At 40.5% G+C, this 27,720-nt stretch overlaps 4 protein-coding genes across 4 annotated transcripts; 1 reads left to right on the top strand and 3 right to left on the bottom strand.

Moving 5' to 3' along the window:
• Window positions 1–2,171: 2,171 nt before the first annotated feature.
• LOC310944670 (bolA-like protein 2) lies at window positions 2,172–4,240 on the bottom strand. Its single transcript, XM_083910477.1, has 3 exons — window positions 3,936–4,240; window positions 2,524–2,621; window positions 2,172–2,407 (listed from the first exon to the last, which is right to left on the bottom strand). Exons 1-3 carry the CDS (start codon window positions 3,996–3,998, stop codon window positions 2,308–2,310), a joined length of 261 nt encoding a protein of 86 aa, XP_083766603.1. The 5' UTR covers window positions 3,999–4,240; the 3' UTR covers window positions 2,172–2,307.
• A 582-nt stretch (window positions 4,241–4,822) lies between these two features.
• slx1b (SLX1 homolog B, structure-specific endonuclease subunit) lies at window positions 4,823–8,083 on the top strand (the record flags this gene model as incomplete). Its single annotated transcript, XM_083910476.1, has 5 exons — window positions 4,823–4,995; window positions 5,252–5,303; window positions 6,140–6,469; window positions 7,157–7,375; window positions 8,054–8,083. 5 exons carry the CDS (start codon window positions 4,823–4,825, stop codon window positions 8,081–8,083), a joined length of 804 nt encoding a protein of 267 aa, XP_083766602.1.
• A 189-nt stretch (window positions 8,084–8,272) lies between these two features.
• LOC310944886 (uncharacterized protein) lies at window positions 8,273–15,524 on the bottom strand. Its single transcript, XM_083910730.1, has 7 exons — window positions 15,405–15,524; window positions 15,020–15,141; window positions 13,804–13,914; window positions 13,054–13,107; window positions 10,876–11,031; window positions 10,602–10,724; window positions 8,273–9,086 (listed from the first exon to the last, which is right to left on the bottom strand). The coding sequence occupies exons 1-7, from the start codon at window positions 15,409–15,411 to the stop codon at window positions 9,048–9,050; spliced, it is 612 nt and encodes a 203-aa protein (XP_083766856.1). The 5' UTR covers window positions 15,412–15,524; the 3' UTR covers window positions 8,273–9,047.
• A 1,984-nt stretch (window positions 15,525–17,508) lies between these two features.
• Window positions 17,509–27,481, bottom strand: LOC310924159 (lysosome-associated membrane glycoprotein 1-like). Its single transcript, XM_083885805.1, has 6 exons — window positions 27,340–27,481; window positions 25,079–25,599; window positions 24,539–24,658; window positions 22,672–22,741; window positions 22,115–22,291; window positions 17,509–20,217 (listed from the first exon to the last, which is right to left on the bottom strand). Exons 1-6 carry the CDS (start codon window positions 27,386–27,388, stop codon window positions 20,078–20,080), a joined length of 1,077 nt encoding a protein of 358 aa, XP_083741931.1. The 5' UTR covers window positions 27,389–27,481; the 3' UTR covers window positions 17,509–20,077.
• Between the last annotated feature and the right edge of the window lie 239 nt (window positions 27,482–27,720).

Here is a 27,720-nt window from a genome sequence, read left to right as displayed (position 1 = left end):
CCTTAACCGCCATTTTATGAACAGTGTAGCCATTATTCTGCTACAAAAAGATGAAAATCTGTTTAAAAATATCATTAGCGTTTTTTATTTGCATTTTAATCCATCATGATTAAAAAATAACAATATTTTTGATAGTTTTTTAAACAGAATTTCAAAATAAAAGCATTTGTGTTGCTATGGAATGGTATATGGGTTAAAAATAAATGTATTTATGATGCAAAAAATATTATGATATTAAGTGACGGGCTGCAGGACTTTGGTGTGAGACCCTCATATTTATGTGATATTTATGGATTGTATCGGATTTTAGGCGACTCCTTTTTTCAGATCCAGTGATTTTAGCCAATATTTTGCCAGCTCATCCGTATTTTACAGCGACTGGTTTCACTTACACAAACACAGAGCAGGATCATGTCACGACGGAGGTCACACACACACACACACACACACACACACACACACACACACACACACACACACACACACACACACGGATCCTGCTGTGAAGGGTTTTAGCAGAGATCAGCTGGTCGTGTGGACTAATGGAACCTAATTGATGTATTCACGCTCACTTCACGCCCCCCCCCCCCCCCCCCCTCTGCTGCTGTGGAGTGGACCGACTCCTGCAGAGACTCACATTTATCACACAAGGCTTGTTGTTGTTTGATTCACTTCTGCTCCTGTGGGTTTAAGAAATAGCTTCTGTTCAAGTCCGCGTTTGATTATTCGAGTGTAAACCGACACATGATCCCCGCCCAAAAAAGGTCATGCAGGAAGTAAATACAGTGAACGGGCAGAAAACCATCCTGGAATATTCTACTTTAAGTAAAAATACTACTATTTTAGATAACATTTAAGTCTTTTTCTTGTCTAAAGACATAAAATACTGGTGTGAACTGAGCTGAACCTGACGTTTATTTATTTATTATAGGAAAACGACTTCAAAACGAGTTCATTCATTTATTTATTTATTTTTAGGTTTTTGAAAGACACACTCTCACTACCCCCCCCTCCCCCTATCATCATGTGGACTCTTCCATTAGCAGACCCTCAGGAGTATAAGTGGTGGAAATAATCCTCACAGTTGACTCAGTTCTTCAGCTCTTATTCGTCACCTGCTCACTGGCGGATAAAAAGAAATAAAACCACCCACCAGGGTTGAGCCCATTCATACAGAAATGATATATTTATATATATATATATATATATATATATATATATTTATTTGGTATTTAGGTGTTTTATTAATACAAATCCTGTATTATCTAACAGTGACTGGAGCCAAATTTAGGAATAAGCTCTTCGTAAATGTGAATATCTCCTGGTTTGTGTGTGTCATATAACAAAAAAAACATTTATTTTGGTTTGTAGACAAAAAAAGCCAATTTTTTAAAATTAATTTGTAATTTTGACGTTATTTGGACATTGTTTTCATCAACTTCCTGTTGTCTTTTGTGCTTCCCTGCGAGTAAACACACACCTGTGCGTAATTAATTACACACGTGTGTGTGTGTGTGAGTCAATAAATCCTCATGTTTTCATCATCTGCATGTCACACATCATTAGCTGTGCAGCTGAGCACGAGGTTGCGTTTACTGTGTTTCAAGTGTGTGTTATTTACGTCTGGGACCGGTGCATTAATTCTAAATTTACATGCACAATGTTGCAAGTGCAGAAACCTTTTAGTGATGCAGTTTTTCATTATTCACAGTCCACTCTCTGTCGTGTTACTGATCCCGATCGTCTCTCTCTGCCGGGACCTAAAATTAAAGTGTATTTTTAGGCTTCGAGCACAAGTTATTATTATTATTATTGTTGTTATTATTTTTCCGCCAAATTAATCGCATTTTTTAGGCCTTTCCCGTGCCCCAAAAACTCACAGATTTTGATGTGGGAGGGACCAATAAGCTAACACCACAATTATCGTTCACGCATGAAAATCGGTACACGTGTGTAGAAGGTCAAGACGAAGAAAATATAACATCATGACCATGATCCAAATGTAACAGGAAGGCCACCATTTTAAATTCATGGTCCATTTGTGGGTGTTTTTGGCGTTTTTGCACCAATGCTACTCTAGTTTTCATATTATAACCGTGATTATTCAGACTTTATTAAGAACTCAGACAACCAAGAGACAATATATATAGCAGTAGAGTGTGAGTGTTTTATTATCTGCAGAACATTCCAGTGGATCTAAATCCATATTACAGGACAATGGAAAGACAATAACAAGGCCTGTTTACAGCGGACATTTTATTTTATGTCCTGTGTGTGTGTGTGTGTGTGTGTGTGTGTGTGTGTGTGTCACTGGGACTTCTGTTTCTCCCACTGTTCCGGTGTGAGCGTCTTCTGTTCAAAAGCGTGGATTTCTTTCAGCTCCTCGGCGAGACACGTGTTCACCATCCTGACAACACACACACCAACACACACACACACATTTTAACCCAGTTTCCCTAAATATAAACACCTCCCTCCCCTGCTGTGAAGTGAACATCAGCGGACGCTGCAGCATTTCTGTACCTGTGTCTCTGTAACAGCGGCTTTCCCGCGAACTCGGACGACACCACCAGGACTTTGAAGCTGGCGGCGCATCTGTTCGACGACGTGTCCTCCACGTCCTGGACGAGAAAATATGTTAGTTAACTATAACTGAATGTTTTAAAGCTTCTTTCTGTAAGGTCTGCTCTGACTTTCTGTTTCCATGTGTGGGGATTATGGGAATAAATCAGCATTTTTTGCTGTAATCTATTATATTTACATCCTGATATTCATGAACATGTGCTATACCTACTGTATGTGTGTGTTGTTTGTTGGTTTGTGGTTTTGGATTATGCTGTATCATAAAAGTAAGGAAACACATGCATGACTATGGCAAGCTGTTTTAACATTTAATAGCTAGACTGGATATGTATTACAGATATATGTTATTCAATTCCTTCCTATCCACAATGACATTCTTCCTAGGACAAATGACGTCACTTTTGCCATTCATGTGTATTGGGCAATTTCAGATATCCACAATGACATTCTTCCTATCCACAATGTCATTCTTTCTATCCACAATGACATTCTTCCTATCCACAATGACATTCTTCCTATCCACAATGTCATTCTACCGAATCACAATGACATTCTTCCTATACACAATGACATTCTTCCTATCCACAATGTCATTCTTCCTATACACAATGACATTCTTCCTATCCACAATGTCATTCTTCCTATACACAATGACATTCTTCCTATCCACAGTCATTCTTCCTATACACAATGACATTCTTCCTATCCACAATGACATTCTTCCTATCCACAATGACATTCTTCCTATTCACAATGTCATTCTTCCTATACACAATGACATTCTTCCTATCCACAATGACATTCTTCCTATTCACAATGTCATTCTTCCTATCCACAATGACATTCTTCCTAACAACAACGTCATTCTTCCTATACACAATGTCATTGTTCCTAGGACAAATGACGTCACTTCCGTACAGTTTCACTACAGTTACCGTAAATGTTATTATAACTAGTAACAATTGGATTGAAGATATCTGAAATGGGAGTTTCTCCGAGTAAGAATTCTATTGCAGATATCCAGAATGTTCATTCTCGATATCCAGAATGTAATTGTGGATATCTGAAATGACAATTGCGGGTAGGAAGAATGTCGTTGTGGATATTTGAAATGCTCTTTCTGACTAGGAATAATTGAATAACACATATCTGTAATACATATCCAGTCCAGCTATTAAATGTTAAAACGACTTGCCATACACGAGTGCAGGAAGCCTGTGACGTGTAGAATTATTATTGTGTGGAACATTTATACAAAAACATGGAGTAGTAAGTACTTAAAACAGTGTGTGTTTGCTTTGTCTGATTACAAACACAAACAAGTACAACAGTAACAACAGTCAGACACTCACCACGTGCACAGCCCCGAGCTCCTGCGTCAGTTTTGCCCTGATGTGATCGCATGTTATTGCCATGTTTCTCCACGAATTAACGTTAAAAAACAAGGAGAAACAGCTGACTTATAAATGGGTAGTGACCGTACAGGTGTAAACAGGCTCAAAACGAAAGAAACCCTGTATTTAAAGTGTTTTTAAATGTCTATACTTTACTAATAAAGTGCTACAACACCTTGTGAACGCTTGTTTTGATTTATATGTCTATAAATGTCATAAAATAGAAGCCGGTAATGTGGTGTTCGTCTGATTTCAGTCCCCCACTGTGGAAGTGTGTGAAGTGTGTGCGTCGTCGCTTACGTCATGACGTACAGAAAGACTGTCCAATCACATGCGGCGGTGACAACTATAGCCAATCGGGAGCGACACGTCGTTTTTGAACGTAGCGAATCGTTAGCTTAGGAGGTCTTTCAGAACACCGAACTAAATGTAAGAAATATTTAAATCTAAGTAAATTTATTCAAGATCTCAAAAACAATACAAATCAAAAATAGTATTTATATGTGAAGTGAGCTTTTTCTTAGCCTTGTAGCGAGGCACATTTTCTCAGTTTTTAATGATATTTGATCAGGCAGCTTTTCGGGCTACTATTCCAGACACTGTTTACATGGATGGATGAGCGTACGCTGCTCTGGAGAAAGCTAACGATGTTTCATTCGTGCAATTATTAACATTGCACCTTTACTGTTTGTTTATAAGATTTAAACATCGCAGCGGCAGATAATGGCAGTGTTTCTGCGATTAAATTGGATGGTTTTACATTTATTTTATCGACCGTCTTATTGTTGACGTCTGTATTATTAGCGAAGCTAATTTAGCCACCTAACTATTTGTCGTTTTCCACAATGGTGGTCGAGGTAGAAAGCTTCTTCGGTGTTTACATGCTTTACTGCACCAACCCCAAATTCAAAGGTCGCATCTACATCGGCTTCACTGTGAATCCTGAGCGGAGGATCGGGCAGCACAACGCCGGGCGACACAAAGGGGGCGCTAAGAGGACCAGCGGCAGAGGACCGTGGTATGATGACCTGCTGCAACGATTATTAATCATTATTAAATTAATCATCAAGTATTTTCTTTATCATAGATTAAACGTTTGAAGCAATTAAAACAAGTTCTGTATGTGTGGGAATCACAGGGAACCTCACAAATTTGTGATACAAATAATATCACGATACAACGATTCTGTGATAATCAATATATTGCAAGTTATTCTAAAAATAATTGTTAATGACTGTATTTGATGTGATTTTACCTCCTTTGTTTTCCCTCAGGGAGATGGTCCTCATTATACATGGATTTCCCTCTGATATTGCTGCTCTGAGGGTGAGTGTCTTTGACCTGTGTTTACTTACTGTACGTTATGAGTTATTAATGTTAAACTGACAGCACAGAAATTTAATTCTGGAGGATGTTGTCATTGTTTTATAGTTTGTATAACATAAGTTAGGTAAAGTAGTTTGTTATAACACTCAAAAATTTATATTTTTTCCAGAAAATCACATGTAGGAAATCTATTTCATTATAATTACAACAAATGGGTTAGGGTTACTTTTTATCTCACAATTTCGATTTAAAATCTCAAAATGTACAACTTTTAATCTCATAATTATGACTTAAAATCTCATAATTATGTCTTTCTATCTTAAAATTATGACATAGTGTCTCATAATTTTGGACTTTTTATCTCATAGTTTCAACTTAAAACCTGATAATTGTTACTTTGTATCTCATAATTATGACTTTTTATCTCATAATTTCAACTTAAAATAAAAAGATAGAAAGTCATAATTACGTGATAGAAAGTCATAATTATGAGATAAAAAAAAGTCGAAATGATGAGATACTCTCAAAATTATGAGATACAAAGTCATAATTTTGAGAGTATCTCATCATTTCGACTTTTTTTTTATCTCATAATTATGACTTTCTATCACGTAATTATGACTTTCTATCTCATAATTATGACTTTGTATCTCATAATTTTGACTTTTTATCTAATAATAAATGACTTTATCGCATAATTTCGACTTAAAATCTAAAAATGACGACTTTTAATCTCATAATTATGACTTTAAATCTCAAAATTACAACTTCATTTCTCACAATCATGACTTTCGATCTCATGATCTTGACTAAACGCTGTGATAACTCTGGGGCAGTTTGAGTGGGCGTGGCAACACCCGCACTCCTCCAGGCGTCTCGCCCACGTCGCCCGGCGCTCCAGGAAGGAGTCGAGCCTGCAGTTCCACTGGCGCGTCGTCTCCAACATGCTGCGGGCGGCGCCGTGGAGCAGGCTGCCGCTCACGGCGCGTTGGCTCAAGCAGGAGTACAGGATGGACTTTGAGCCCAGTCTGCAGCCGCCGCTGCACGTGCCCGTGGCTTTCGGCAGCGTGAGAGCCAAGAAGACTCAGAAGAAGGCAGGAGAGGAGGAGGAGGAGGAGGAGGAGGAGGAGATGTCCAGGTGTTTCATCTGTAAAGGCTCAGTCAAGGTAGATACTTTGGTGTTTGTGTCTCAGAATATGATGATAAAGAGTCACCGTCACTTAATATTATAGGCATGGGAATCGGTATCGGTTTGATACTGATCAAAATCAAATAAGAATGTATTATTTATCTATATATTATGTTTCATAAATGGTCTTAAATGACTGTGTCGGATTAATATCGGTATCGGTTAATACTTTTGTCTAGTTTGGGATATCGGTATCAGTATCAGACACAAAATAGTGGTATCTTCCCATCCCATATATATATATGTATATACATATATATATATATATATATACATATGTATATATACATATATATGTGTGTGTATAGGTATATTTAAGCTTCTTCTTCTTCATGTTTTGCTCTTGAAGACCTTGTTGTATTTAATATTCAGTTTATTCATTATGTTTAATGGGAAATATATAGTGTATACAATTGTGCTGCTGTGCGAATAGTGACCCCAAACTGCAATCCCAGTTAAAAACAGTGGAGGGCGGTGTTTCCACCTTGCGACCTGAAGTGACCCTGACTGTACGCGGTGTCAGATGTTCATAACATTGTTTCCTAAAGTGAGGAAATGATCCTGCAGAGTCAGCTTCCCCCGTCAGATAACTAAACATAACCTTTATTCCAGTTAAAATCGCATCCTGACTTTTTGCTTTGTTTTTTCCCCCCGTCGCCCTCAGTCGTCAGAAAAGCTGAGCTGTTTCCACCCGTCCTGTGGAATGAGCGGTCACGTGACCTGCCTCGCCGGGCGCTTCCTGAAGACCGAGCCGTCGCACCTCCTGCCCGTGGAGGGGGAGTGTCCACGCTGTCGCCGCCCGCTGCTCTGGGGAAGCCTCGTCCGCCACAAACACGGCTGCTTCGGAGACGTGGAGGAGATCACCACTTCATCTACCTCACAAGTCAGTACATCTATCTATATGTGTATATATATATATTTATATATATATACATGTATGTATGTATGTATATATGTGTATGTGTGTATGTATATGTATATATGTGTATATGTATGTATGTATGTGTATGTTTGTTTATATGTGTATGTGTATATATATATCTATATGCATATATATGTATGTATATATGTGTATGTGTGTATATATATGTAGGTATATGTATATATGTGTATATGTATGTATGTATGTGTATGTTGGTTTATATATGTGTATGTGTGTATATATATATCTATATGCATATATGTGTATGTGTATATATATGTATGTATATGTATAAATGTGTTTATACATGTCTATGTGTATATATATATCTATATGCATATATATGTATGTATATATGTGTATATATATGCATATATGTATATATACATATATGTGTGTATATGTATGTGTTTATATATGTATATACTGTATGTATATATATGTGTGTAAATATATATATACATACATATGTATATAAACATATTTATACATCCACACATATGTACATTTATGTATATGTACATTTATGTATATATACATTTATGTATATATACATTTATGTTTATATACATAATGTACACACAAACGTACACATCTGTTGTATTATATTTAATAACGTGGTCGTCTGCTCCTCCACAGAAACACTGGGCCGATGAACTGCAGCTGTGAAGGAGTTGACGCCTAATGAATGCAAATTATGCAGATTATATATTATGAAATATTGTTTTTATGCGCCTGATCATGACGTGTTTTTAACTATAACGTATTAAATATTTGTGGAAGAGGAAAAAAAACAAACTTGATGAACGATGATGAATAAAATATATTTTTTTAATTGAAAGATAAGAACGCTCACTCCTTTTTACGTAGGTTTATTATTTATTGGATGTTAGTGGCAGTGACGAAGGAAACACTAGTAGAGAGATTCATAAAGTATCTCAACGTGATGTTTATAAGAACACGAATGTGCATAATAGTCATCATAATAACAATAATAAGGTGTGTACATGTTTAAGTGAGAGAGTGAAGCTTTATAAGACAAATCATTTCACATTACAGAGAAACATATCGTATGAAACGCGTCACGTTCGAAGCGTCGGGACGTCGTTAAAGCCGTAAAAACACTGATAATTGTTTTTTACGTTCAGCAGAGACAACAACAAAAAACTTACATAAGTTTATACATGTGAGGCCCAGTGTGTAAGAAACAGTGACATCTAATGGCAAGATTGCAGATTGCAAGAAGCTACGGCGGCGGCCGTCACATAAAGAGGATGTTTTTCTTTTGTTTGCGTCACAATAAGATTCTTATTTTTCTTCATTTACGGTCACGAAAACCAAATTATGTGTATTTTAAAGTGATCATTTCACACTTTAACCCTCGTAGCGTCCCTGCCGTGGTCATTTTTTTGTCACTTTTTGCACTTTATCGTACGTCATTTGTTCCGCGCTACCAAGGTAGAGTATTCACTTCCTTAACTGTTTCACACTTGGACCTGAAACAACAACAAAACAGTACGGTCGTGAAAGCAAAGAGTACGTGGTTCACATTATACATGATGGGTTGTTGTTGTTAGTATAAAAAAAATACTGATTTATCGCAGCTGTTGGTTTGAGGCGTTTGTCCGTCTCCTCACTGCTGGACGGCTGGAGCTTGTACCGTGATCACCGTCTGACGAGGACACAGAGGACACGGGGTTAAAATGTACCTTAAAGGTGATACTTGAGTAAAAGTACAAGTATGTTACCAGAAAAGGACTTTGGTGGACGTTGAAGTCACTTTTTTTTTAATAATATGTGGTGCTGAGCGCGTTAATGGCGTCAACGCTAACGCACGACGCGTTTCCATGACGACTGACCGGAAAAAGACGCGCTTGACATCATGTTTACGTGCAGCGGCACCGCAGTCCAGGCACCGTTTACCAGTTAGCTTCGTTTTTTTAAAGATAACGTGCTAATGGCGATATACAGCGTCAACGCTAACGCACAACGTGTCTCCATGACGACTGACCGGAAAAATACGTCGCGTGACGTCATGTTAACGTGCCGCTGCGCTGGACTCCAGGCACCGTTTACCGGTTAGCTCCTTTAGCGCTGTTAACACGCCTACAGTCGGACTGGAGCTGTCTGTTTATGAAACGAAAAGAGCAGCGCTACAAATAACCGGCGTACCTGTGTACTGCGTATGTGTGCGTCTGTTTTTAAAGGTTAGCGTTACTTTAGAGACTCATTTTAATAATCGGGAGTCACGTAAAAATTACGTCACGTGTGGTCAGTCGTCATGGAAACGTAACGTGCGTTGACATTGACGTACTTAACGGTAACGTGCTAACGGCGGTTAACGGCATCGACGTTAACGCACAGCGTGTTTCCCTGACGACTGACCAGAAAAATATGACACGTGACGTCATGTTTACGTGCCACGGCACTGGACTCCCGGCACCGTTTAGCCGTTAGCGCACCTACAGTCGAAACTGGAGCAGTCTGTTTATTAAACAAAAAGATTAGCGCTACAAATAACTAGCGTACCTGTGCCTCTGTTTTTAAAGTTTAGCGTTACTTTAGAGACTCATTTTAACAATCGGGAGTCACGTAAACATGAAGTCACCTGCGGCTTTTTCCGTCGTTTTCAGTCGTCATGGAAACGTAACGTGCGTTAACATTGACGTACTTAACGGTAACGTGCTAACGGCGGTTAACGGCATCGATGTTAACGCACAGCGCGTTTCCCTGACGACTGACCAGAAAAATATGACACGTGACACCATGTTTTACGTGCCGCAGCACTGGACTCCCGCTAACCGTTTAGCCGTTAGCGCGCCTACAGTTGAAACTGGAGCGGTCTGTTTATTAAACAAAAAGATTAGCGGTACAAATAACCGGCGTACCTGTGTACTGCGTATGTGTGCCTCTGTTTTTAAAGTTTAGCGTTACTTTAGAGACTCATTTTAACAAATCGGGAGTCACGTAAACATGACGTCACTCTTTTCTCGGTTGGCCGTCATGGAAACGCGTCATGCGTTAACGTACGTTAACGTGCCCAGCACTGAATATTACTTCTTAAAGTCTTAAAGTCAATGACATTGGTGACATGTGTTGCCCTGACGTCTTGTGAGGCAGAACGTTGCGTACCGCGCCTTTAAAGCAACGTCAACGTTTGCGTCGGGTTGTGTGTTTGTCGACTCACCATTCTGGGCGCCGGCGAGCAGCAGTTGACCACCTTGCAGCTGTACGCGGCCAGAGTGGCTGAGATGGCGAACTGAGCAGCGTGGACGATCCCAATCTCAGCAAAAATCTGGTTGTGTGAGTACTGGAGGGGACAAGGGCGGGAAGACGGGAGGGAAAGACGTTTGACCTGGATCGATGTGATCAGTTTAGCAAATGTCTCGCTGCATTGGACTGATATTGGCTACTCAACAAAGCAAAAGTGGTATAAAAAGTGTGTTTGGTGGATAAGTCACCTCCATACTGATGCAGGCGTCTGGATAAAACGTGTTGTTTTCGTAGTGATACATCCAGCATGATGAATCTATATCCTGTGATATTACCAGTACACAGAACAGGTTGAAGACGCAGGCCACGCACGACACAATCTGCATGCCCAGACAGGCTCTGAGCTGAAACACACACACAGTATTTGCGATTACATAAAAAAAAACTGTAAATGACACTTGTTTGCACTCTTTAAAGGTGCATTATGTAATAAATCTAAAGCAGCTGGCCATAAAATGCTCCTAATGTGTCACAGAGACTCAGGAATAATGTTCATATAACAAACTGAATTTACCAACAACAACAGTACAGACAAAATATTTGCATTAAAAAATATATTTGCAGACTGAAAATCATGTTTATGTTTTGAAATCATGTTTTGGCGTCATGTGGCGCCACCTACCGCCGTCTACCAGTCACTGCAGTCGGTAGAGTCTCAGCTGCCGAGCAACCACGGGTTGCCAGTTGCGTCAGAAATACGAAACCTAAAAGACCTCGGTATTTTGAATTTGAATGTAGTAACCGTTTTTGGCCACATTCTAACATATGGCGCCTTTAAATGACTCACATCATGTTTCGAGAAACAAACCAAAAAAAAACCACTTTCCTTTTGAACGGAAGCAAATCTCTGCCAGAACTAAACCCAACGATGTGCAGCATCTGCCACGGCCGGTTGTGGTGAAAGTAAATATTGGGTTCTCCTGTGACTAATTTCTTCAAGTTCCAATTCTCAAAGTCCCGATTCTCTTTTATTTAATTTGATATAAATACATTTAGAGATATTTCCATACCAATTTTACAGAGCTGCAACCAACGATGGTTTTCTTGATTAATCGATGAATCGTTAAAAATGTCGATCAGTGTTTGTCAAACCTGGAAACGACGATGTTCTCGAACGTCTTTGTTTTGTCCACCAACCAAAATGATTCAGTTTTAATGATTTCCTTGTTATGTGTAGTAAAGAAACGAAGTAAATATTCACATTTAAGAAGCTAAAACGATCAGAGATCTTGTTTTAATGATGAAAAAATCTTCAAACCGATTAATAGATTATCAAAATAGTTGACAATTTTATTTAGAAATCAATTAATTGTCTCAGCTCTACAATTTAACTTCCTTATGAGAGCGATTATATAAACTTTGGATCTTTCAACCCTCGTGTGACCTTAAAATGTCCATGTTTACGTTCTAATTTGGACCTAAAGTTGTTACCTGAACGCTTAATATGACAACATGGTCACACTATACTATGTCGTCCAAAATTGGACAATTTTTTTTACAAAAAAGTTTTGGTCCAAAATGTGACAAAAACGTCATACTATACTATGTCCAAAATTTGAAAAAATTTTGAAAAAAAAAATGTCGTCCAAAATTTGACAATTACAAAAATAAATAAAAAAATGTCGTCCAAAATTTGACAATTTTTTGAAAAAAAATGTTTTGGTCCAAAATTTGACAAAAACCACGTCCAAAATTTGACAAAAACGTCATACTATATACTATGTCCAAAATTTGACAATTTTTTGAAAAAAAAAATGTCGTCCAAAATTTGACAATTTCTGAAAAAAATTGTTTTGGTCCAAAATTGGACAAAAACGTCATACTATACTATGTCCAAAATTTGACCATTTTTTGGAAAAAAAAAATTAATCCAAAATTTGACAAAAAGTCATACTATACTATGTCGTCCAAGATTTGACGATTAAAAAAAAAAAAAAAAAAAATTCTGGTCCAAAATTCGACAAAACTGTCGTTCAAAATTTGACAAACACATCGTACTATACTATGTCATAGAATGCAACTACGGTGCATTTAGAGGTGATCGTTCAAACTTTGAACCAAAAGACACAGACTAGAAGTGCATCAGACCATTTTAAAGTTGCCACCAATGAGACTAAATTCATGTCCTTAGAGGACATGTGTCCCCAGTGGTTAGGGGACACATGTCCTCTAACCACTGCCCTGACACCAGTGAAAAGAATGGAATGCGTCCACGTCTCTGTGGACAAGCAGCTCCATTCAGCCTCTGTCAGTGACTCATCTCAGAGGGTCAGGACGTTTGGTTTTTAACCCCCACACAGATAGACGGAAAGCAGAAGTGGTCACTTCCTGCTCAGTCAGCGCTCAGTTGCAGTTTGTTCACTCACCGTCGGCAGATTGAGGTTCTGCGCCGCTATGGCCACACATCCAGCGATCATCACCTGAGACGACGACAAGAAACACACACACACACACACACACACACACACACACACACACACACACACACACACACACACACACACACACACACACACACACACACACACACACACGTGTCGAACCAAAACCAAAGAATACAACGCACCTATACATATAACATTTAAAATGTCTGAAGATAGCACACAGAAATGAGAATTTTCACAATATTTTGACATGGATTTGGTGACTGGAGCTTCAGTGTTGTCCAGCAGGGGGCAGCAGAGTCAATTCAACATGATCCCAACAGTCTTGTATAAATTACCTAAAAGGGATACTTTAAAAAAATATAATAATACTTAAGTAAACATCTTAAAATCTATGGTATTAACTGTACTTAAGTATCACAAGTAGTTTAATGATATAAAATGTACTTTAGTTTTAATTCCTGGCCCTGCTACACTCTTAGAAATAAAAGTGCTAAGTAGAACCATGAAAAAACCCTTGAAAAACCCTTGAAAAACCCTTTCTTTGGGAAAGGGTTCCTCAGAAGCAAATGGTTCCAGGTAGAACCTCAGGACCCTTTTGGAACCCTTATTTCTAAGAGTGTAGTCCCTTATGTGTCCTTGAGCAAAGCCACTTGTTGAAGCGTGCTCATTAAGACTACTGAAGCTCTGTGAACATACATAATAAACATAAAGTGCGACACATGAGCTCACCACTAGTGAGGCGATTAACAGGGGGAGGCAACTTTCTGTTCGAAGAACCCCTTTGGCCATGAACACCGTGGACAAGATGACCTGATACATGCTGAGGCAAATCTGAGTGATCTGGAAGAAGCAGAGAGAGAGAGAGAGAGAGAGAGAGAGAGAGAGAGAGAGAGAGAGAGAGAGAGAACAGGTCAGAAAACTACGCTTCAACGTTTTCCACGAGCCTCGACGATCACCGTTAGGCGTTAAAGCTGCAGTGTGTAACTTCACTCAGACGTCACGTTATTGTTCTGCTGCGTCCTTCGTCAGAAAAGAGACTCAAAACAAAGCAGGACGTATCAAAGCTGACGATCGGTCATATATAAAAAGTGGATTTAATCCTAAAAACAATGCTTAATGGCCTCCAGGGGGCGACGCTACACGTTGCTATTTGAATGGAAGTGTGTGGGGAAAAAAACAGCTTCTACTATTCACTTGATTTATAAACATTTTACTGTCGAGTTAATGACATAAACATCACTTCCTGGTATAAACACTTCTAGGCCACGCCCTCCCCTACTCTGCCACTGTATACAAACAACGCTCCCTCTGTCAGGTATGATAGTTTTGCTTGAAGAATGTAGCATACAAACAAGCGCGTTAAGTCTGATTTTAGTCAGACTAAGACAAAGTCTTTTTTTATGTCACGTAAACACGCTAGTCCGACTAAAGACGAGCTAGTCTTAGTCGGACTAACATACCTGGTCATAGTCCGGTTACTCCTGCATGTATTTCTGTTACCGGAAAAGAACAAACAACAAAAGCTACGTTGTTTTTCTGTGACGTAAAACTTACAGCGCCACCTACGGAGGCGGAGTCAGACTTACACGGCTAACAAATCCATTTCCTCCTCCGCATGTATTTCCGGACTTGGCGAGTTGTGCGAAGGCAGAATGAAAACGTCAACAACAAAGACCAAAGGAACCAAAAGTTACGCACTGTAGCTTTAACTCGTTTAACTGACGTTTGAAGTTAAGAATATGAGCCGAAAACTATCGTTTTCAAAACAAAATCGGGCGTATCAGTGCATCAGCTATCTTTTTCCGCGTACACGACCCCCACAGCGCCACACACAGGCCTGGCATGTACACTACAGAGAGTCAACATGAAGACGTTCCTTAAAAATGATGCCGTGTTTACAACGTTTTCGAAGAAGAAGAAGACAATAGGATCTTTCTCTCCGTACCCCCAGAGCGTTGGGTTCACTCTCCAGATACTTCTGTGCTCTCTGGAGGTTCTTCTGGAAGGTGACAGCCACCAGCGGGTTCTCGGCCGTCGCGGCGCCTTCCTCCACCACTGCTGCTTCGTCTGAGATGGAAACACAAGGAGCTCCTGTGAGTTTTTTTCTTGTCACGTTCGTCTGACAGAGAAAGTGATAAAAGGATAAAGAACAGAGAGGAACATGCAGCGCAGACGTCTCTGCGGCGGAAGCTTGCACCGAGCAGAAGACAACATCTGGATTTCATCACTCCGGACAAACAACAGTGGACTTCCTGCGACCTCTCGTCAGCTGAGAATTTAAAAACTCTTTCTTCTGTGTGTGTGTGTGTTAATAAAGTCTTTCTCTTTACCTGCCATGATCACAGTCTCGGGTGCAGATGCCTTCTTCTCTTCGTCTTTACCAAAGTGTCCGTCGAGCTTCAGCCTCAAGTTTTGCAACAGCTTGGTGCCTGTGTGTGTGTGTGTGTGTGTGTGTGTAGTCCCGCCTCACATCTGTCCCTGAAATCTGACTCCAGTTTCTCACTTCCTCTCTGATCCCAGAGCTCGGAGAAGGGCCGCGATTGGCTGAGAGCGGAGTAACTTCTTCAATCTGCTGAGAGTTCACTTTCCCTCAAAAAAAGTCTTTCTTTGTCTTTCCTTGAATGGCACTGTGCCGATTGTGGAATTAAAGGGGAAGTGAGTAGTTTATAGTGCCATCTAGAGGAGAGGCTGAAATTTACAACAAAGAACTGCTCCTCTGCTCACCCCCTCCCTTCCCTGAGCGCTACGGTGTCCTCAGCCGGTCAAAATGTCGTCCTCGTCGTCTTTCTCCGTGTCAGCTGATGAGGTTCGTGAGGCGAGGGAGAGGGCGGAGCTACCGCGGCCGTAGCAGACGAAGCGGAGAGAGAGGAGGCGGGACTTCTACTACAAGTAAAGCGACGCTTGATTTGTTCACTCGCGTTTGTCCTTACAGGCTCCGGTAGAAACATGGCGTCGTGGCAATGCAGTAGCGGCCCGCGACCATGTTATTTTACTTTTTGAAACACCCCGAAAATGAAACAAAGAATATTATACAGCGACTAGACAATGCAGGAGCACATAATATGTATAAAAAAGTGGATTTTGGGTCATATAATCCCATAAATACTACACAGTGTCCCTTTAAAGGTCCAGCGTGTCAGCGTGAGTGACATCTTGTGGTCAGAGCGCAGAGCGTAAACAAACAGAGGACTCCTGGGCTCCTGTAGAAACGAAACACGGCAGCACAAAATGGCTGCCGCTGTAAAGCAAGACCCTCTAAAGTAAATAGAAAAGGCTTCTTCTAAGGATATGAAGACTATATTTTTCATTTCATCAATAATTTACAGTGATGGTTCCCAAAGACTGGGTCGAGACCCACAGATGGGTCGCCTAATTTTTTTTAGGGTCCCCCGAACAAATTTTTTCCCCGAAATCTTTTTCGTTAAGATTTATGTGAATGTGTTTTAAAGACAATCTCTTGGAACTGAATCATTTGCTATTTCAAAATGATATCAGATGCTTTATTTGCTTTTTCTGATGTTGAAACCCAAGTCCTGATTGTTTATCCTGTTTAAAAGTGGGTCAGACTGGTCTACTGTGTATTTATATTAATATTTATATTATTAACGGCGTCAACTTTAACGCAGACGCGCGTAGCGCCATGTTTACGTTTATGTTTACCGCTCCAGTTCGACTGTAGGCATGCTAACGGGCTAATGCAGCTAACGGAGCTAACTGGTAAAAGGTGCTTGAAGTCCAGTGCCGGGCACGTGAACATGACATCACGTGTCACATTTTTCTGGTCATCGCGGAAATGCGTCACGCGTTAGCGTTGACTGCCGTTAACGTGCTAACGGTGTTTAATGGCGTTAAGGACGTCAACGTTAACACACGTCCCGTTTCCACCGTTGGCATGTTAAGCACGTCAACACAACATTAACGCACGTTATGTTGTGTTAACAACATAACGTTGTTAATGTTGTTAACGTTGAACATAACATAACATAACGTTATGTTATGTTCTGGTCAGCCGTTTCCATGACGGCTGACCAGAAAAAGACGCAAGCAACGTTGTGTTTTACGCGACTCCCGATTGTTAAAGTGAGTCTCTAAAGTAACGCTAAACTTTAAAAACAGAGGCACACGTACGCAGTACACAGGTACGCCGGTTATTTGTAGCGCTGCTCTTTTCGTTTCATAAACAGACCGCTCCAGTTTCCACTGTAGGCGCGCTAATGTCGCTAAACGAGCTAATGCAGCTAACGGAGCTAACTGGTAAACGGTGCCCGGACTCCGGTGCCGCGGCACGCAAACATGGCGTCGCGGGCGTCTTTTCCCGGTCAGTCGTCATGGAAACGAAATCATGCGCTAATGTGCGTTAGCGCTGCCGTTAACCCAGCATTAGTTTACATATCTTAAAATAAGGGATGCACACTTGCGTATTTATACAGAATATATCAATCTTTATTGACACAGGCAGTTACAAACAGGTCACTGTGGATAACTTCACTTCTCTCACTTCTGTTCACTTCCACAAACACACGATTGGGACGGAGTCTCCGGCTGCACACGGACATAGTTACAGATTACGCCACACGGCTATTTTTAACAGTGAAATTAAACAAGCGCACACACACACAAACACACACACACACACACACACACACACACACACACACACACACACACACACACACATGGGGTTTTCATTCAAAGTGGGTTTAGCCTACTTTTCAGAGCACACAAACACAACGATAACCCTTTTTTCATTTGCCCCCCCGATTGTGTTTGGATTCCAGCATCCACACATAAATCATAACCCAGTGACAGTTTCACAAAAAAAAATATTATCATGGGTTTTTTTTTTTTCACCAAATATAAATTTAAACATACATTCTTTGTGCTTCAACAGTGCGTCTTAGTTGTGGCCAAAATGGCTGCTACCAAAATTGAGATCATGACTACGTCTTGGTGACATGATGTTTAAAATGTGAATGCTCTCGCTTTACTTCAGCAGTTTTTAGGCCGTAAAACGATACGCCCCGCGCAATCTGAGTAAATACCACGCCATAAATGTTTTGTTTATTTCACCCGTGTGCTTTAAATAGAACTCCAAGTTCCCACCGTCGGTACCTGAGCGGCCGCGTCATATCTGAAGGTCAAAGTTCATATTCTAGGGCTTTGGAAACAGCAGCTAAATAAACACTCTCGTGTTGTTTAAAGGTACAGTTTGACATAACCGGGGTTCTCCTGTGAATATGTGAATGTCGTTGGTAGAAGGAGAGACGAGGACCGGCCCACATTGAAGTCGGGCTAGGCGGGTTATTTTATGGCACGTTTATCGATAATTCCATATTAGCATAGCGTAAATCAAGCGAGGTCTGAGACCTCTACAGAATTTAGAGTGGGAGTCTTCCAACCATCCTTGATTCTAAAATACTTCTTAAAACCGTAAAAACAGAGCGCTTCAACCAGTTTGAGTCTTACAGAGTAGTAAATCCGATCTGGATCACAATTATTTGGGTCCGATTTCAGTCGGATTAACACGTTTACATTTATTTTTAACGTTTTTTTTTCCCGCTGACGTAAACATACAGGTAGCCGTGGGTCGTCTGTGAAATACGAACTGAGTGCATCCGTCTGTGCAAGTGGGAGGAGCTAAGAAACATCGCCTGGAGCTGAGACTCCAGACCTACCCTTTATCTTAATGGCACAACCTTACATTTCTATATATATATAAAAAAAACAAAAAGAAACACCGCAACAGCTACGTACATAGTATTAAAAGACAAAGCTGGAACAGCTATCAGTGCAATTAATGTAGATAATGTCAGAATAAATCCCTTCATAACATCCTTCAAATTTCCCGGGTTGTACTGATTAATAAGGCGGTTAACACGGTATTTTTTTTTTTTTGCATAATTTCCCTTATTGCAACAAGAAATATAAATCCCTGGATGACACAATATTCACACACAGAAAGTTGGATTTTGTTTGAGGAAAAAAACTGAACGTTCAACCCAGCGTGCTAACAAAAAAATGCGTATGATTCATAATAGAACAGAAGGTTAAAAATCGTCTTCCTTTCTCGTCACCACTCCACTGCTTCGTGAAGGTACAACATGGGGTTATATAAAAAAAATAACATCACAGCTCTGACCCTCTGTGTAAAGATGGACGACATGTCTCCACTTCCACCCACCGGGGGGCGATAGAGACGACCTCTCTGGGAGCTACTATGTCGTCCGTCTTACGGGCATTTTTGGTCAGTTTTACATTAATGTGCCATAAGTTTTAGTGTCCAGGTGTAGAAATACTGTGTCAGTGGCTTTTCCAACATGGTCAAAATAATATTTAGCTACTTTATGATTTTCTTTTTTGATTTTGGTTTTTTAAAAACCACAAATTTGACTGAGTTTGTACTTAAAACGACAGATTATTCAAGTGAAAGTAACAGATATCTCTTTCCCGTTGGAGATTTCTAATCCTATTTTCTTATTCCCTTGTGAATCCAGGTGGTTTATTGTCTGAGTTGACGTACATATCTGTTTGCCGTATCCTTTAGAATCGCGTTCAAAGTCCACAGCCTCGGTTTATGTGTATCTGGCAGAGGCGTGGCCAGTCAGAGCTCCGCGGGACGGACTTTGGATTGGACTACATACATGTCTTAAATTCAATAAACAATCAGATAGAAGAAAAAAAAAAATAGAAGAAGCAGACGGCCAACGAATGAGTGAATGGGTTATTTAAATGCTTTAAAAATATATATAGAGAGAGTAGGATTTTATTCTGCTTCAATTAATTTAATTAAATGATTAAAGTGGCTCACTCCAGCCTCCATTACTAAGGAATGTCTAGATAACCGAGACATAAAAGGTGGGGAAAAGGTCGTGGATCATTGGCGGTGAAGTTTTTTTTTTTTTACGCTTTGGCTCTGGAGCGTCACAGCCTCGCTGCGTTATATTTTTTAAAAAATGGCGTCGACTCTGGGGTCGACCGAGCGTCCCGCCCCACACCTCACACCTCACAGAGCCTGGTAACCGTCGGTTCTCCGTTTGCGCGTCACCAGGTAGGCCACCACCACGATGATGATGAGCACCAGCAGGGTCACGCCCACGCCGATCGCCACCTTGTAGTTGGGCTGGTCGGCGGGGCAGCGGTCAGCTGGGGAACACAAAGACGACGGTTTCAGTAGGATGTCACACTTACACCTGGCAATTCATCAGAATAATCTCAATCTGGATACTTAGGGTTAGGGCTAGGGCTAGGGTTAGGGTAAGGGTTAGGGTTAGGGTTAGGGTTAACCGAATGTGGATATTTGATCAACAATAAAGTTAATTGTCTAGTATTATTATTATCATCAATATATATATGTATATATGTATATACGTATATAGAAATCTGTCATAATAAAGTATACTCTTAGAAATAAGGGTTCCATAAGGGTTCTTCTACATGGGCTGAGGTTCTACCGGGAACCATTTGCTTCAGAAGAACCCTTTCCTGAAGAAAGGGTTTTTCAAGGGTTCTTGGTAACACTAATGGTTCCAGTAAGAACCATTTTGATCCAGAGAACCCTTTAAAAACCCTTTTAAAAGGGTTCTTGGTGGAACCCTCCAAAAGGGTTCAAGGTGGGACCTTTATAAAAAGGTTCTACCTGGGGGTCAAAGGACAGTTTTCACTGCTCTTTCATTGATAATTTCCTAAAATAACATTTAAAAGGCAATGGATAATTTGTAATTTCTTCTTTCTTATTCTTCTCCTTAACACTATTTAACCTTTTAAATGTAGCTTCATTAAAAATAAATATAAAAATATAATATAAATAAATAAAGTATTATCAAGAACTCATTTTAAAATGTGAACTATGAAGAGCTGCAGGTGCTTTATCTGCACCTGACTTGGCCTGCAGGTGTTTCTCATGATTACATTTGCTGGTAATAGCCGAGAACTATGTCACTCATCTGTGACAGACATGTGACTGCTGACCGCGCCCTGGCATCGTTAGATTAATGTACTAATAATTACTTTTTAATAACACCATATCTATCTATCTATCTATCTATCTATCTATCTATCTATCTATCTATCTATCTATCTATCTATCTATCTATCTATCTATCTATCTATCTATCTATCTATCTATCTATCTATCTATCTATCTGCTAGCCAGCTAGCTAGAGGTTAGCAGTGCAGGCGTCTGTCACGGCTAACTGTGTAGCAGCAGTTGTGCTAACATCGCTAAAGTGATGTCCACTGTGTTTGTCATTGTTTTCGGTTGTTTCTTATCGGACAAAAACCTCGTTCCGAGAGCTTTGTAGCGTTGAGCTGTGTAGCGTTCAAGCTACACGTTTAAACTTGATTTAATTAGCCCGTGAGCGCCTGTGTTGGTATATAGTAGTATAGTATGTTAGTCTGTTTTGTAATGAATAATGTGTTAACGTGTTTACAACTTTGCAATCTAAATGTACATACTTTATATTACACAATGCACAACAAGCACTTTAGCTTCCAAAAATGTAACATTTTGCTGACAATACTTGCTTTAACTGAAATGTACCTTGTACCTTTATTGTATAAATAGTTGTTAAAGGTGCCATATGTAAGAATGTGGCCAAGAACGGTTACTACATTCCTATAAAAAAAACCCCGAGGACTTTTAGGTTTCGTTTTCTGACGTAACTGGCAACCTGTGGTTGCTCGGCAGCTGAGACCCTACTGACTGCATGATTGGTAGACGGTGGTAGGTGGCGCCACATGACGCCAAAACATGATTTCAAAACATAAACATGATTTGCAGTCTGCAAAATATTTTTTTAATGCAAATATTTTGTCTGTACTGTTGTTGTTGTTGGTGAGTTCAGTTTGTTATATGAACATTATTCCTGAGTCTCTGTGACATATTAGGAGGATTTTATGGCCAGTTGCTTTAGATTTATTACATAATGCACCTTTAAATGTACCTGTCATTCATTTATAAATAGTTCCTTAATGTGTCTGTCATTCATTCATGAGTCTAACAATGACAAAAAAATTGATTCTCGGACACGTTGACACTTACCGACGCCGAATTCTTGGCTCTTGGTCAGATTGAAAGCCTGGAATTGGTCCTGACTGACTTCCAGGGACAGTCCATTCTGCAATACAATGTGCTCAGTTCCCCTGCAGGAGTAGCAGCGTCCGGTCTTTGCAGAGAACAGTTCCAGCGAGTCGTTCTTGGCGGAGAAAATTTGCTCGTCTGCGACAGTCAAACAAAACAAAGGCACGTCACATTATTTGACAGGCACGTTAGACGCTCAGGTGATTCGAGGTCACGACGGTTTCCACAACAACAGATGCCGACGATCAGATATGGGATCAAACTCGTTTGACTGCATGGCGCTGAAAATAGGTGGCTCTTTACTGGCATCACATGCTAAACAGTAATTTCCCAGATAATGCAACTGAACAGAGACACAAACAAGGAAGTTCTTGTCTGTTAAATGCTTATCATATGTGTCAATGTTTGCCCTTGTTGTGAAACATTAATCTGCAGCTAAAATATCAGTACACCTGCAGCGACCCCATTAGAAGAGTCTAAGGTTGAGACCATAAACGATACGAGTGTTTATGACTTACTTCCTTTGACGAAGGCGTAGGTGAAGTTGAAAGACACGGAGTTGACGTAGCTCGAGGTTTTATCTTTGTTCTGTGGAAACAAACAGGACAACAGGACAGTCACGGTTACTCACGCTAAACGAGAGGGAATGCTTTTACTTTCAATGACTGAACAAGACTGGGATTGAGGATACTGGTTAACTACGTTACGATTACGATACATCACAAGTACGATTTCCATTTCAAACAAGGGTTCCAAAGATTGGTTCCTTCACCAACTCTATCTACTTGGGCCAACTTGTCCAGGGAATCCGCGGGGTCTTAAAAAGTCTTAAAAAGTCTTAAATCCAATCATTTGAATTCAAGGCCTTAAAATGTCTAAAATTCTCCTAAAATCTCATAAAAGGTCTGAAATACAATTTTGAAAGGTCTTAAAAATCTATTAACGTGACTTTTATTCAAAACGTCCATAAACTTCAGAGGATGCCGATAACATAACAACACGGAACAAAAGTTGAGCACCGCTAGCTAGTGTGCTGTGCGCGCGCCGCGGTGTGTTACCGCTTAGCATAGCAGCGGAGAAAACTTAACAAAAGCCCACAGCTAAGCTGAACTGTTTGCACAAGTTCAACGATTTGTGGCTCCAATTTTCCTTCATGTCTTCTGTACTTTTTTTGGCAGTATGGAGGTGAAATTGTATTCATTATAGTCTTAAAAAAAGTCTTAAAAAGTCTAAAATTTGACTTGTTGAAACCTGCAGAGACCCTGTTGTCCTGGCTCGCATGTTTCTGTTGGTACCAGTATTTAACCCAGTTGCTAATAAACAAGGAGTGACATAGCAACTGGCTAATAAGCAATTGGCTCAAACAGGAAGTCGTCCATAGCAGGACCCTGTGTCAGGACACAGCTAGAATCTGTCTCATAGGTCTTTGCAATCTAATCATAAACTGTACATCAAACATGGATAAAGTCCAAACGGTAGAGTGCAAACTGTTATCTTCTTCAACTGCCATCAGGGGGCAACGTCTTAAATGCATGGTCTCGATGACTAGCTTTAGATCTTCAGAGTGGAACTGTTCGGTTCCGGTTTGGTACTTATTTTGTTGCGCTTCCTTTAGGAATAGTACCAAAATACCTGGCCCAAACTGGCATACCAGAGTAGCGGTACGGCTCAGTAAGGATGGGGCTAGGACCCACAACAGATAAGAGTCACCCTCTTGCAACCCGGCGTTTCATACAAAGCTTTGACGTCCTGTTGAGACCGCAAAGAGCCACAAACCGAGAAGGAAGCTGCCCGGATTGTCCTTCGCCGCGTGGCGCGTTTGTTGACGTCGCACCGGTACGACGTCGCGCTACGTATCTCGCTGCCACGGCACATCGGGCGCAGCTCACATCCTGCCTACCAAGTAAACGGTACTGTTCTCAGTCGAAACGCAAGCCTGAGCGAGGTTCTGGAAACGTGGCACCGTAATACGGACGCACAGTGACCTGCCCAGTCCTCAGTCAGCAGAACCCTTCACTTCTACCCCAAATTCCACATCGGTATGGCCAGTGTTCTCAAGCAAAGCCTATGGGATTACACTGTTCATGAAGCTGTACCTTCACTAAGTAGCCTCAACATTCAAAAACCAGTTAATCCAGATTGTCATGTAGGAAACCACCAAATGAATCACACGAGCCTTGGTTCCTTGTCACATGTCATGTGCTCTCAGACCAGATCCTGTCAACTGTACTTCCCTTTTTTGGCACTTCTTTTTGATTCTACTTCCTTCATGAAGTTTCCAGTCGAGCAACTTGATCTTCTGCTCAAACGGGCTGCTCCTTTCAACGTCAATTTTTCAACGAGATTTCTCTCACATAATTCAGGATGACGGCAGATTAAACGTACCTTGGTGAACAAGAAGGTGACGGTACCCTCCTTAAACTTTAGGGTAAGGTTGGCGTTGGTGTCGCCGCAACTTCCACTTGCTTGTGTGACTTTTGGCTGAACGATGAAGGTTCCATTGAACTGAAAGACAAACAGTTTGGAGCAGCAACGTCAATCAAAACGGTCCAGAAAATAACATTTATTGCTACAGAGAAAGGAAAACCCCACTGTAGTCATGCACACTTTGGAAAACGTCCCGTGACACCTCAGATGACACACGTTTAACCCTCTGCAGAAGCTACTCCTGCCACAATGAGGAAATATATACTTATATCTTTTTCACATTTCCTGAAAACAGGGTGCTGACAATGACATTACTCAAAGCTGTGTCAGAAAAAAAAGAAGAGAAAGTTCTATTAAAAGTTAAAGACGTTTCAACACGGTCGAATGAAACCCTGAAGATTCCTTCCAAGACTAGCGTGTACCAGAAGCTTTAAGGCTTGGTGGACTACGGTTGTCGGGGGCCTTTGCGTGGTGTTCAGCGTGACGGATGAAACGTACCTTTGGTTGTACCACTTTGATCTGCAGGGCCATCGTAGCCTTCAGGCAAACCGCCTTATTGACCGTCACGTTGTAGTTTCCTACGGTCAAGTTGGTGGACGGAGTTGGTTGTGGAGGTGGAGGCGGAGCCGGGGTGGTGGTGGTCGTGTTGGGTTTGGTGGTGGTTGTTTTCGGGGTGGTGGTGGTGGTGTTTGGCTTCGTGGTGGGGGTTGTCTTTGGGGTGGTGGTTGTCTTTGGGGTGGTGGTTGTCTTTGGGGTGGTGGTTGTCTTTGGGGTGGTGGTGGTGCTGTTTGGCTTCGTGGTGGGGGTTGTCTTTGGGGTGGTGGTTGTCTTTGGGGTGGTGGTTGTCTTTGGGGTGGTGGTTGTCTTTGGGGTGGTGGTGGTGCTGTTTGGCTTCGTGGTGGGGGTTGTCTTTGGGGTGTTGGTAATGTTTGGCTTGGGTTGTTCGGTGCTAAATTGCTTTGGGGGGAACACGGTTAAAGGGGGTTGGGCTTCTTCTTTGTCTTCAGCCACTGACGGTGCTTAAATCAAGAAGAAAGGGACAATAAACGACAATAAAAACTGAATCTGAACGCAAGCAATTTCAATGTCTGTACGACCTCTCTTGCTAAATGTCGGAGATGAGGCTCAGTAGATTATGGGTTGTGGATGTCCACAGATTAGCTTGAGTCCTAATTTCTGCAATCGAATTGTCATTTTCATGACGAAAAATTTGTCTTTTATTAATGAAACAATTGCAGTTTATTTAAAGGCGCCATATGTAAGAATGTGGCCAAAAACGGTTACTACATTCAAATTCAAAATACCGAGGTCTTTTAGGTTTCGCTTTCTGACGTAACTGGCAACACGTGGTTGCTCGGCAGCTGAGACTCTTAACTGACTGCAATGATTGGTAGACGGCGGTAGGTGGTGCCACATGCCAAAACATGATTTGCAGTCTGCAAAATATATTTTTTAATGCAAATATTTTGTCTGTACTGTTGTTGTTGGTGAGTTCAGTTTGTTATATGAACATTATTCCTGAGTCTCTGTGACATATTAGGAGGATTTTATGGCCTTTAGTTGCTTTAGATTTATTACATAATGCACCTTTAAATGTCGGATTTTGCACTTGGTCGTATTTAAGGTTACAAACCTCGTCTAAACTAAATCGTAGATGGGGAGGGGGGGGGAACGGCCGAGTTTGTCAATAAATGAAACCTATAATTTGTCAAATATTTAAATCCATTGCGGATTCATAAGTGCTAATCGTACACGGCATCTTTAACGGATGCCCTGCAGCACATTGATACGACACTGTGAAAAACCCAATAACACTTTCAGATCCTTAAAAATCTATACTTGCAGCTATAAATATCAGTTCATTATTTAAAAAAAAAAAGAGATGTTTGCCTCTGAGTGAAAGTTGAAAACAAACACTTAGTCGCGGTTCAAGTGTCAAACAAACACCGTGACTCAGCGAAAATGGCTGTTTATACACTCTGTACAAAGCAGGTGATACAGTATATGGGCTTTTTAGGTGTCAGGTTTTATCGCTTTAAATATAAATATAATATAACGATCATGTCCCAGGGTCACCAATCACATTCAGGATGATTATGATGCAGGAAATATGGTTTTAGAATCATTAATTTGACTCAAAAACTCATTGTAATTCAGTAAAAAATACTCTTTACTGCTGTATTGTATGTATTTTTGGGAGCATTTGAGTTCAACTTTCACTTTTTTTAATCATTGGCAACAGGTGAATATATATTTGACCTATTTTGTGCGTTTAACGTGTTGTTCAATAAATGTAAAAGGAGCATGGGGAAAAATAACCCATATTGCGCAACATCGACTTGAACACATTAAGTCAATAGATGACTTTTTATACTAAAAGTGCAGTTAAAACAGTAAAAAGGAGACATTTTCACACTTTTTTACGTCAGTATTATTGTACGTACGTGACTTTATCTCCTTAAAAAAAAAGGTCAGTGTGTTTTGAACTGTGTTTCTGTTTAAAAACAGCAGCAGCAGCAGCAGATCAGACATGTGACTCACAACCTGCAACAGTAACCAAAGACTGCGGAAACTTCTGTCCACACAATCCAGGAAGTAGTCACACGTTCGTATCAGTCAGCTCTCGCTCGTTTATAACACAGTGTTATCGTGTGATCGTTCAAACCAGAGGATTTGTCAAAGCACAAAAGCTGCAGTGCAACATTTAAAAGTCTCATTGTTGTTGTTTTTTTAAATGATAAAAGTTGTTGTTTTCTTACCTGAGAAAGTGCAGAAGACAACAAAGACGAGGACTAGAGCGGTCTTCATGGTGACTCTCACAGGTGCTGACTGCAGACTGACTGACAGACTGGTTTGTTTAAACACTGACTGACTGACAGACGCTCACTGTCTCCTGTTGAACTTGTGTCACTGTGAAGCAACAGCTGAACGTTCCTCCTCTTTTAGTCAAACAGCTGTGGTCAAGGCCACGCGGGCGGGGACTGACAACACGGCAGGAAACTCATCAAAATAAAAGCGCGCCGAAAAAAAAAGTTGTTAACTTTGATGGTAGAGAAGGCCATGATAGGATATGTTAATGGTACTATACCAATGTATATTTACATATATGTATGTATAGGACAAGATATATTATAATTAAA

This window comes from Microchirus variegatus (genome assembly GCF_963457635.1).
Source record: "Microchirus variegatus genome assembly, chromosome: 2".
Lineage (NCBI taxonomy): Eukaryota > Metazoa > Chordata > Actinopteri > Pleuronectiformes > Soleidae > Microchirus > Microchirus variegatus.
The sequence above is the reverse complement of the archived record's forward strand: the minus strand, read 5'-3'. Positions and strand labels throughout refer to the sequence as shown.

What these genes read in the sequence shown, in the direction of transcription:
- LOC310944670 (XM_083910477.1), bottom strand. Translation starts at nt 3,998, where the DNA reads ATGGCAATAACATGCGATCACATCAGGGCAAAACTGACGCAGGAGCTC. An exon ending in AGCTCGGGGCTGTGCACGTG is followed by an intron (nt 2,622 to 3,935) that starts GTGAGTGTCTGA and finishes TTTCTCGTCCAG; the next exon opens with GACGTGGAGGACACGTCGTC. An exon ending in CCGCTGTTACAGAGACACAG is followed by an intron (nt 2,408 to 2,523) that starts GTACAGAAATGC and finishes GTGTGTTGTCAG; the next exon opens with GATGGTGAACACGTGTCTCG.
- LOC310944886 (XM_083910730.1), bottom strand. An exon ending in AGAACCTCAATCTGCCGACG is followed by an intron (nt 11,032 to 13,053) that starts GTGAGTGAACAA and finishes TGTGTGTTTCAG; the next exon opens with CTCAGAGCCTGTCTGGGCAT. An exon ending in GCTCGCCGGCGCCCAGAATG is followed by an intron (nt 9,087 to 10,601) that starts GTGAGTCGACAA and finishes TGTCCTCGTCAG; the next exon opens with ACGGTGATCACGGTACAAGC.
- LOC310924159 (XM_083885805.1), bottom strand. Translation starts at nt 27,388, where the DNA reads ATGAAGACCGCTCTAGTCCTCGTCTTTGTTGTCTTCTGCACTTTCTCA. An exon ending in TCACCTTCTTGTTCACCAAG is followed by an intron (nt 22,742 to 24,538) that starts GTACGTTTAATC and finishes TTGTTTCCACAG; the next exon opens with AACAAAGATAAAACCTCGAG. An exon ending in GAGCCAAGAATTCGGCGTCG is followed by an intron (nt 20,218 to 22,114) that starts GTAAGTGTCAAC and finishes TGTGTTCCCCAG; the next exon opens with CTGACCGCTGCCCCGCCGAC.